This window comes from Microtus ochrogaster, linkage group LG4 (assembly GCF_000317375.1).
Source record: "Microtus ochrogaster isolate Prairie Vole_2 linkage group LG4, MicOch1.0, whole genome shotgun sequence".
Classification (NCBI taxonomy): Eukaryota; Metazoa; Chordata; class Mammalia; order Rodentia; family Cricetidae; genus Microtus; species Microtus ochrogaster.
In genome coordinates this window covers 40,314,333-40,325,998 of record NC_022030.1, presented here as the reverse complement: position 1 = coordinate 40,325,998, position 11,666 = coordinate 40,314,333, and the positions used below count along the sequence as shown (strand labels likewise).

At 38.2% G+C, this 11,666-nt stretch overlaps 1 protein-coding gene across 4 annotated transcripts in view; it reads right to left on the bottom strand.

The window, feature by feature from the left end:
• Erbb4 (erb-b2 receptor tyrosine kinase 4) overlaps nucleotides 1–11,666 on the bottom strand; it is a 1,055,173-nt gene that overhangs the window by 50,761 nt on the left and 992,746 nt on the right. For all 4 annotated transcript variants that reach the window (XM_026786414.1, XM_026786416.1, XM_026786413.1 and 1 more), the window contains exons 21-22: nucleotides 5,864–6,019; nucleotides 3,793–3,868 (exon numbers count right to left, since the gene is read on the bottom strand). In XM_026786414.1, coding sequence (XP_026642215.1) covers nucleotides 3,793–3,868; nucleotides 5,864–6,019 — 232 coding nt within the window. The remainder of the gene's footprint in view (nucleotides 1–3,792; nucleotides 3,869–5,863; nucleotides 6,020–11,666) is intronic.

Here is an 11,666-nt window from a genome sequence, read left to right as displayed (position 1 = left end):
ATATATGAGAGAGAGAGAGAGAGAGAAAGAGAGAGAGAGAGCCAAGGTCGGTCCCATGCAGGTTCCCTGGTTGTTGGTTCACACTCTATGAGATCCCATGAGCCTTGGCGGTTTCTCTGGGTTTTCTGCGATGTCCCTGGCCCATCTGCTTCCTACAATTCTTCCTCCCTCTCCTCAGCAGGCGTACCCAAGCTCAGCCCAATGTTTGACCATGTATCTTTGAATCTGCCTCCATCAGTCACTGAATGAAGGATGTCTGATGACAACCCGAGTAGCCACCAATTCGACTACAGGGGATGGCTAGTTCAGGCTATGCATCAATTGCTGCCAGGAGTCTTAGCTGGGGCCATCCTTGTAGATTCCCGGGAGTTTCTCTTGTATCAGACGTCTACCCAATCTACAGACTGTAAAGACCACCTTTCCTATCATCTCTCTCAGCTTTCGCCTCCTTCGCCCATTCCCCAAGCCGAGCTCTCAGGTTCCCATGCTCATCAGCTCCCAGTCCACCAAGAGGACCTCCTTTATTTCTTCTTCCCATGGAGATCTATGTCCCCCCTCCTTGAGCCCTTGTTACCTAATCTGGGTCTGTGAATTGCAACGTTGTATGATAATATGTTTTTATTCAAGCAACATAAGGGGAAGGGTATTTATTTCACCTCACAGTTTAAGGTACCTTCCATTATGGTGGGAAAGTTGAGGCAGCAGGAGCTGGAAGCAGAGAAGCTACACCACATCCACAATCTGGAGACAGACAGGGATGGATGGATGGATGGATGGATGGATGGATGGATGGATGGATGTGCAGTGGTGCTCAGATTGTACTCTCCACTTCATACAGTGCAGAGACCTTGCCTAGGGAATGGTTGGGTCAGTCGTTGTACTTCAAATAATATAATTCCCATAGACACGCCCAGAGGTTCACCTCCCAAGCAATTCTATGTTCTGTTAAGTTGACACAAACCATCTCAACTCCACTCTTTATCAATTCGAAATCTGAACACAATCAATTTTAAGCTGTAACTTTTCACTCTTTGTCCCTATAGCCTCCTGACGATTTTATAAAATAAAATTTATTCATTTCAACCATAAAGTCCCAATAGTCTTTAACAATTCCAAAACTCTAAAAGTCCGAAGTTTCTTAACTGTGAGATTGTGAGCTCTTATTTAAAGAAAAAAAGAAGTTGTAAACTTCCAACATATAATAATGGCGCATACTGACACAGAGTTAATCTGTTCTATCCAGAATGGAAGAAACTGGGCAAACACCGAATCCTGAAGCTCCATGTGTGGCATCTGGATCTGATAATGTCATCAACTGAGTTTCAAAGGCTTGGATAGCACTGCCCCTCATAGTTTCAATTCTCCTGACTTCAGCAAACACAAATTATTTCCTGAGCTGGTTCCGTTCCATGTCTGCACCCCACACTCGTGCATGTCCCATGGTCTTGGGATCTTAGATAAGCCAGTCTCCAGAGCGGTTGTGGTTTCTCCTTCATGGCTTCACACAATGGCCTCCCTGGGACTCTCACTCTGCCGTACATATCTGGGCCTTGGCTGTTCTCCATGATCTCCTCAATTTTGTCTCCTTCATGCCTTTAAATCATACCATGTAGGTGACACTCCCAAGCTCTGTCACCAGTTAAAGGTAGAACTTGGGCCTACTGGAACAGTTTCATTCACCTCTATGTGCTGACCCTAGGGAAACTTCCTTAGGAAAGTGTTCTCGAGAAACAGGGAAACCCTCCAATTTGGGCTTTCTTCCTTGAAGAAAATTTGGACCCTCTCAGGTTGGAATCTCTGGTGATTGGGGATTCACTCTCAACACACCCCTTCCATTGTGCTGATGCAAGTGTCTTTGTTGGTGGTACCCAGATCAGTGACAATCACAGTAGCAGCCTGAATGTTCCCCTGTCCTAAAATTTCCTCTGCCAACTACAGAAGTCCATCATCTCTCAATTCCACTTCACTCAGTTTCTCTGAAAACAGGCAGAATAAAGACACATGAAGGGCTTCTCTCCCATTCGCTGCCCCCTTCCACAACAGCCTTGCTGCAGGCTTCAATCATCTCGTTTTCTCATCATTGCTGTCCTCCAGACTCCTCCAGAATGGCCCATCAATCTCTTCTTGGCGCCTTCAAGAACCTTTCTAGCCCAGACATCCAAACTCTTCCACACTCCTCCCACAAAAAACAAAAAACAAAACAAAACAAACGAATGAACAAAAGCAGTTCCAAAGGCCTAAAACCTATGAGGTCGTGTTTTATTACAACAAAAGTCCCATTTCTTGGTACCAATTACTGTCTTTGTTTTGTTTCCTGCTTCTCTCATAAAATAGTCTGACTGAAGAAACTTATGGAGAGGAGTTATTTTGACCCACAGTTCAGAGAATAATTTACAGTGTGAAAATGTCAACACAGCAGGAACCTGAAGCAGTTGTCAGCTCACATGCGCAATCAGGAAACAAGGAGGTGTGATTGCATGGATATTAACTCAGCTCACTTTGTCCACTTTATATAGCGTAGGATCTCTTAACTAGAGAGTGATTCCACCCACAGTGTATAGGCCTTTCTGTCTCAATTTATGTGTTCAAGGTGGTATCCTACAGTGAGAATGATGCCTACAGCAAATCTCCCAGATGATTCCAGACACTATCAAGTTGAAAATTAACACTAACCATCACACCAGGGCTTTTATTGTTTTCCTTTTTTCTTCTTTTACATAAATTTCTTTAGTGTGTGTGTGCGTGTGTGCATGCATGTGTGTGTGTGTGTGTGTGTGTGTGTGTGTGTGTGTGTGTGTGTTGTGTAATTGTGGGCATCTGCACATGCCACAGGATATGAATGGAAACCCAAGGACAACTTGAAATACTTGCTGTTCTTCTTCCACCGTGTGGGTTCTGGGGATGGAACTCAGGCCATAAGCCTTGCCAGTAAGCTCCTTTATTCTGGGAGTCGTCTTACAGACTTAGAGGCATTGCATTTTTATTACCAATTAATACTAGTTTATGTGGTATACTTAAATTCAGACAAAGCATTGATCCTTTCTAACTAAGTTGTATGTGGATAAACATACAACTTTATGTTTATAACAACAAATTGCTAACTAGCTCACCTCAACAACTGAGTTCAACAAATGAAAAAGTGTTCTAATCACAATTTAGCCTCTCTCTTTCCTACCATTCATTTAACCTTATTGTCATTCCAAAATAGTTTGTAAGTGGAAATTAAACCTACAGTCGGCAGTGCTCTCTCTCTTCACAACCTGCACAATCACATTATTGTGTTTATTAGCCACTCATGGTTGCCACAGTAACCACTATGCTTTCTACCATGTAACATGTGTCCCTTAAGCCAAAAGACAGACAGACAAACAAAACTATGGCTTTGTTTTGCTTTACCCTTTAACACTGATAACTTTCAGAGTTATATGACCAAAGAGTTGTTGAAAATTAAGGCCATGAGATTCTAAGAAATCATTTCTAACATTCCCCAGTGTTTGTGTTTGTATAAGAAGAAGTAGATTAACCAGATAAATTGTATTAAACCAGAGTTTATAAGAGAAAACTTACATTTAGAAAAACAGAAAAAAATCACAAAAAGATAAAGTTGTGATTTGGAGTATTTAGGTTTTTAAAGTATATACCAAAGAGTTAATTACTTTAGGGAGTCAAGTTTATTTGTAAGTGCTTCCAATAAAGCCAAAATATGACTTTATATATTTTGTATATAAATATGTATGCTTGTATGTAAACATATTTTTCTTTAGAAGACCAAAATTATAAAGATTTATTTACCATAGCTCCAAACATCACTTTGATGGGTGAATTTCCTATAATGTATACATTCCAGAGCCATCCATTTAATTGGCATCTATAGAAAAATAAAAAAGTGAATTAATAAAAACAACACAAGAAATCATTTTTATATTTTCTAAATGTTAGTTTCTGGACTGACCTCAATTATATTTTTTGATGGTGTGTGAATATAGCTATAAACCAGTTGTTTTTCAAGATAGGGAACAAATAGATTGAAATTGATAAAATCTATGAAGTAAATTAACCAAAGGATATATTTTAAAGCTTCATAAACAATGAAAAGAAAATTAAACATCTGAACAGCTTTATATATTTCTTAATGTCTACTATCTAAATTATGAGCTACTATGATGACTGACAATATCATTAAATGTACAAATGTCTCTATATTAAATTTTCTCAGAAATGAGATTCCTCCCTTTTCAGTGATCCCATCTCTCCCTCAGATGTTTTTGACCACAGATGTAATGGACTTTTTCTTCAGTTGCCCCCACTTCCTTTTCTGGTCATTGATTGTCTAAAATCATGAATTTCATAGTTAGTTTTGCTTTGTTCCCCAGTCACAAATGATCTCCTTTGCCTGGGCTAGCCAGAATTGAAAATACGTGCGTTTTCAAAATAGGAGCTAGGAATAAAAAAGAATGCAAGAGGATCAGCACAAATCCTTCATCACTACAAGGAAAACAACTCAGCCCTCATACCCTGTGCATGACGGGTCAGCAGAATGTGTTCCAACTCAAAGGGCAGCATTATGTAGCTTGGGATATAATTAGATTCTATGGAATAAAGATAAACATTTCTACTTTGCAGTTGAAAGCTTAAAACTAAATAGGCATTTGAAATCATGAGGTTGGCTGCTCACCAAGGTGACACCAAGGTAACTCTATGACAGAATCATGGGATTCAGTGAAAAGGAACAGAAGACACATTGAAAGTAATTTCCCTGTGGGCAAGGAGTTAGCAGGTTTTATGGACTATGGATGCTGTGTTATAGAAGTAAGTTTAAATCATAGGTGGCTTGATAAAGACTTAATGGTGACCAGGCATTTAAAGCTATAATGAATCTTGCTTTGGACAATCCTTAAAGTTGTATGTTCCTAAGACAGGCGAAGTCATATGATTTATAGACTGCTATTTCTGAGAAATCTTGTCGAGAATTTTAGAGCTGTGATTTTAAGCCACTGTAGTTTGGTAGTAAACAGACAAAATAGGCTGATAAGATCAGGGAAAGGTCAGATAATTTCTCAAAACCGAAATTTTCATATTTTATAAAATTGTGTTCTTTTACTTTTTAGTAGTAGGATTTGAATATAGACAATTGTGTAAAGGCCTTGGGTGAACGAAAGCTAAGTACTTAGAAGCCTATTATTGCAAATATTTATTTATCATAGAAAAATAAGGTAAATAATTAACAGCCTCATATATGCAAATAACATTTCTTTTTCATAGCTTCATGGGTCACTAGAGATTAAGATTTCATGTTGTTTGTATCATTGACCTGCTCTGACGTAGATTTCCTCAGGTCACATACTAATTTCCCTAATTAATTAGCCAAGACTGAGGAGTAATCAGTTAAAGACAGACTCACAACTAAGATATGGGAAAAACTATATGATGAGGGTGGCATCCAGAAACACAGTTGTCAGACAGAGGGTTGCAAAAGGTAGCTAAAGATGGAACTGGGTTCACCTTCAATTTTAGTAGCTTAGTGTGTATTTTGTTGTACAGGCAAGGAATAAGCAATGTAGGTAAATAATTCACTATGGAATAAGTGAAATCAAAGTAACTTTACTTGGTAATTGCAAGGTATGATTTTTGGTTCTAAGGAGATTAGAAGTGAGAATGGCTGATTTTCAAATGAATTCTGATTGTTACTAGTACCTAAGCTTCTCAGTACATAAGCTGTCATCCTGTAATAGTTCTGTAGTCTCAGGATCAATGGGACAGTCTTTACAGCCCTGTGTTAAAGGTACATATCCTAAGTCTTAGGGATTATCACATAGTTGTCGTTATTAGAGATACAGAGTTATCTTTCTTTCACTACACCTACCTTGCCACCATCAGCATTGTATTCCTTTTCGTCTCCTTCCAAAAGTCGGGCTAGTCCAAAGTCTGTGATTTTCACATGATTTGGGGATTTTACTAAGACGTTACGTGCTGCCAGATCCCGATGAACAAGCCGTCTTTCTTCCAGGTACATCATTCCCTAAAAAATAAATCAAGTTCCATAAAGAGAGTCACTTGGCATCTGATGTTCATTGTGTTGTAAACTGGAATACTTCATTTCTCAAAGTGAGGGCAGAATCCTGGAATACATTTAAAAATTTAAAAAAATAATAAAAATTTGCTGTGGGAAGGTGGCAAACTGCAGATAAGTTTTGGGCTTTTGCCCCATAGTTCCTCTAAAGAAGAATGAATAATTTGAAAATGAGTTAAATGTATGCCTGCTTTTCTCAGGAACCTGATATCCTTTTGCAAACATTTTCATTAGTGAGGCGTGCAGGTGTTTTAATAGATATGCGAACATAGACTTGAACTGACCAACAGACCCCTCATCATTTTCTTCTCTGTATTTTTTGCTTCGTGTCATCTTCCTCCTACACAGTCACTCCAGACAAGCACAGCTATCCATAACTAAAAAGCTTTCACTCAAGGGTTGATGGCACCAAAGTCATTTGCATAGATCTCTCAAGGATAAAGAATTGTATTATTTTTACTCATTATGCACAGAATAAAGGATACCCTAGGGGTCCATGAGAGTCCAATTTTAAATAAAAGGCTTCTATGACATTAGTTGTCATCATAGGAACTCAAAAATGAGAGGACATAGTTTATAATGACCTACAAATTAGCCTTTAATATGTTATCTTCTTAAAACCATGCAGGGAAATTAAAAATAAAATTTATTGCTGATTGCTCTCATGAGGTGGGGTGGTGGGAAAGAAAGCTTGTTAATTTTTAATCATACAAAAATATTAATATATATATATATATATAAATTTATGAGTGTTGATCAACACAAATAATAACTTGTTTATTGTTATATTTCAGCAAGCAGGTAGATAAGTGTTGTTACACCTTACATACCAAGGAAAGAAAACTCGGGCCTAGATTAGGTAAGAGTGAACATGTTGTTTTACTGAGGAATGTAAATGAATTGTATATTCGATTTTTTTCAGCTGTAAAATATGGTCATTCAAAAGCATATCAGAATTACAATAAAAGGACTGAAGCACATTCTCATTCCAATTACAAATCATTGCTGTTGGCAGTTAGCATTACACCTGCACGGCTCTGAAGGATTAATGGTTTCTGATATCAAAACAAAGCTGTGGAAAACAGACACATAAATCATATAGGTCAAAACATTATGAACTATAGACCTGGTGTAGTGTAAAGAGAAGATTGCTTCACCCAGCTCCAGGAGCCAGCATCCACTGAAATGCCCATCAAATACAACTGGTGGAGATACCGTCTGATATGGTCCAATCAGTCAACAGCTAGGTGACACGGCATTTACTCATGCTTTCTGAGATCAACTCACAAATAGTATTTATGGGATTTTTGCCCTCTTTCCTAAATAGTACTGTTTTAGGACATAAGGTAGGATATTCCAAAAATAAGGCAAATCCGAGAACAAGCGGTTCTTTTGGGTCTTACAGGATCAGAATTAAATAAGCTTATTGCCTTGGAGACGACATATTTTCTCAGCCTTCCAAATAATTCTGTCCTTTTAAATGTTCATTAAAAAAACATCCTTTTCTTTATTCCTCCCCACAGATCAGCACACAGGAAGCATTTTGTCAGTATACTGATGCATAGGTCTGCATGTACACGCAGCACTCACTGTGTTCTGCATACTGTGCTAGATACGGGGAGGTGTAAAAAGAATCAAATAAGGTCCGTACAATAAAAGATGAGAAGGTGAATTCCTAAAGTGGGAGAAATAAATAGTAACTGACGCATATGGGAAAGAACATATAGGGCTCTGAAGAGAAGCTACATCCTGAGGATGAGTCTGGCAAGTAGACATGAGGAGAGAGAACTGAGAGAGGTCCCCAAACAGGCTAAGGCTTGGAGAGAAAGAGTGTGACAAAGTAAACAAATAATTAAGACTAATTAACATGTGCACTTGGCCAAAGGCATGCCATTCTGTATGTCTGAAGAATGACATACAGGGAGGGCATTGGTGAGCAGTGAGACTAACAGTAAGAAGAGATCCAAGAAACGCATGCATGTGTCATGGACTTCATGTGAATTTTGATTTCTGTATTTTACAGTCTACACCGCTGTGATCAGAAAGTCATCTTTTAAAGGGGATGGCTGTCCAAATTTTACTGCACTCCTGGAAGTATCATTCTGGTGCCAATACAGGAAATGGATTTGGACTGTACACAAATGGAGCCCACGGTAGGAACCATTGCCATGATATGCAAGCTGGAAATGAGAGCTGTGAGTTCATAGTTCCTAAGTTTTACCCATTTCCATTTGCTTTTTTAGTTCCACATAGGTAAGGGTTATTTGTTGTATCTGAACAACAGTTACGCCTTGTAGTAATAGGAGGGGTAGGGCTGCGTCCCCAGAACTCCGGCTGCCTGGCTAGCTCATGCCCCGAAATAACAACACACAAATTGTGTTCATTTAAACACTGCTTGGCCCATTTCTATCTAGCCTCTTCTAGGCTAATTCTCACATTTTAATTTAGCCCATTTCTAATCATCTATGTAGCACCGGTCTTACCGGGAAGATTCTAGCCTACGTCCATCCTGGGTTGGAGCTTCATCGCGTGTGCCTCAGAGAGCAGAGCTATCAGGCCTACCCGGGAGAGGGGAGCATGGCGTCTCTGTTCTCTTCCTCCCAGCATTCTGTTCTGTTTACTCCTCCCACCTATGTTTTAACCTATGAGGGCCAGCCAAGCAGTTTCTTTATTGCTTAACCAATGAAATCAACAGATTGATATATGACACTCCCACATCAATGCCTTGCTAAGGATACCTGACCTCCAATTATTTCAGATCCTACCATACTCAGTTCCCTCTGTCTTTCATTTCTCTGGATCCTACATACCTAAATGACTTATTTGTCTACTGAATGAAGCTGAAGGATTACCAAGGAGAGGGTAATTTCGAGGCATAGTTACAGACTGAGAGGTTCATCCTTGGAAACTGAGTCATGGAAAGGAGAGTGATTTTGGTTCTTTTACATATATGACAATTCTTTCAACTAACATACAAATGGAAATAGATTTTATATTTCTTATAGGACCTTTTATGTTTATTTAGTTTGTCCAATTGTATAAGATTTTTGCCAGCAAGTATATTTGTGCTACAAATACATGCAGTGGAAAAAGAGATACATACACACACACACACACACACACACACACACACACACACACACACACACACGTACAATTAGCAATGAGCGACACATTAAAATCAGCAATTGTGTGAATATTTTTGGTTCTTCCTAATTCATATGTTGAAACTCTAAACTCTGAAAGTTATGGTACTAAGATGGCCTCAGTGATGATTAGGTGATAAAGAAAGAGACTTTGGGAAACTAAGCACCTCTATAAAAGAGACCCCAGAGAGATCCCTTCTCTTCTCTGAGTGCAATCATGGTGACTATGGTTAGGATTAGGAAGCAGGTCAGTGGGACTAAATTTGTTTGCCAGCCTTGAGTACCATTAAATTTCCATTATACATAAATCACTTGATTTGTAATATTTTGTTATAGCAGTCAGATAGACTAAATGCCTTTAATTTTAAAGATTAATTTCATTTTTAATTATGATATGTGCATGGATATGTACACATAAGTGCAGCTGTCCATAGATGTTAGAAGGGGACAACAGATCTCCTAGAGTTAGAGTTAGAGTTGGTTATGAGTTGCCGTATGTAGGTGCTGGCAATTGACCTGTAGTCTTTCGTAAGTGCAGTATACGTCTTTAACTGCTGAGATACGCTTTTTACCCCTTAGACACTTTTAAAATTGACACATTCTGCAATTCAGAGAAAAGTTCAAAGTTCTAAAAGTTCTTTCACTTTCTCCATTAAAAAATTCACCAGATAGCAGAGTATCTTGAATCTTACTACCATTTGTGAAGAAAACAATCAAAATACTGAGAACTCCATTCAGTAAACCAACTGACAATGTATATAATTTTCTCCACCCTGTCATCTCGACCAAGGCAGTACTATTAATAACAGAAGCATAGGCTATTACTAAATTATCAAGATACATTTGTATGGTTTCTTTTTCACTCTGAGGCACCAGTGTGCAGGCATTTCTAAGTCATTAGGTATGCCCCCACCTTCATCACACTTTCACGCCCAGAATTAGAGGGTTGAATTGTCTTTGCATTGCTTATAAAAGGTTTTCTACAATACAGTCATTACGATAGGAGTTTTTTCTGACTTGAAGAACTCATTAGAGTCAAAATTTCAGTTAAATTCTTTCAAAATAATATTATTCTTTGAATTAGCAGGGTGCAACTAAGACGACAGACAATTATTAGAAGTAATTGTGACAAAAATGAGCTGTCTGAAGTCCCTGGAAGTGGAAGATGAGAAGTTTGTTCACTACAAGAGGATACAACACTGGCTGGAAAGGAAACCTCGTTCTCTGCTTTGAGATTTTTGTCATGATCCAGGCTGACCAAGTCTAGACAGAGCGTGATGAGAACATCCACATCACAGTTCTTATTAACTTTGGACACCGTGGGTGCTAAATAAAACAGTTCTACATCTGTGGGGCAACCTAACTCTGTGAAGCATGCCCCATTTTTCTTCAACTATAAATACTAGAAAGCCAAGATTACCTGAGGTCACGTCACTTGGTGCAAGTGATCTGACTAGTGAGCAAGAGACAGAAGAATTTGATCTCTTTATACTAGGATTCTAAAACCTATGGATTTAAATTTGGGCACACAAAAATTAACAAACATAGGTAAGACTTACTGCTTCATAAAACATACTTTTGCAGAAAAAAATATTAACTATTTATGTGAATTTCTGGGCACAATGGAGTTGATTGACTTTTTAAGAAAAAGTATATTTAATATTAACTAAATCATAAAATTGCTTATAATTTAGTTACTTTTTGAGTTTTTCAGTTGGTTTAGGCCACATGGTATAGAAAATGGAGAATTGGGTAGATTATATATTCTAAAGGCAATTTTCTGGTACAAACCCCAGCCCTACAAAGTTCTAGATGTGATCTGGGCAAGTTGTTTAACCTCTCTCTCTATCATCTCATCTCTCCTTTTAAAAGAGCCACAATAGCATCTACTTGCCAGCTTGTTGTGGAGATTAAGTACAACATAAAACCCTTAGTAAGTAGTTTATTGTAACTGTTGAATTTGCAAACTTTCACCCGTGTTCTGCAGATAAATATTGACAATCCTCAATTAGACAAACATTGCTCTAAGTAAGTTCCCCTGTCCCTTTAAAAAATGTATAAACCACAGCATTCAAAGAACACTTGCAGTGCTACAGTGCTAAAACTATTTCAGAATTATTACTATTCAAAGTCTCATTTTAATAATGATTCACCCTCAATGTTATGTACAGATAAAAATTATCTAGGGAATATATTGAAGATTTGGTGTTCTTCATAAATATATCACAGTGTTCAGCAAGTTACTGAAGATAAAGGTCACGAGTAACTATAACTATAAAAGTCTTTAATGCTAACAAATGTTTTCCATGAGTTAATAAAATTACCAAACTGTTTACCACTTACACACATTACAGAGAAGAATTGTAGGGAACTGTGCACCCTTACCACACAGCATGGAGGAGAATTGCAGGGGACTGTGCACCCTTACACACAGTACAGAGGAGGATTGT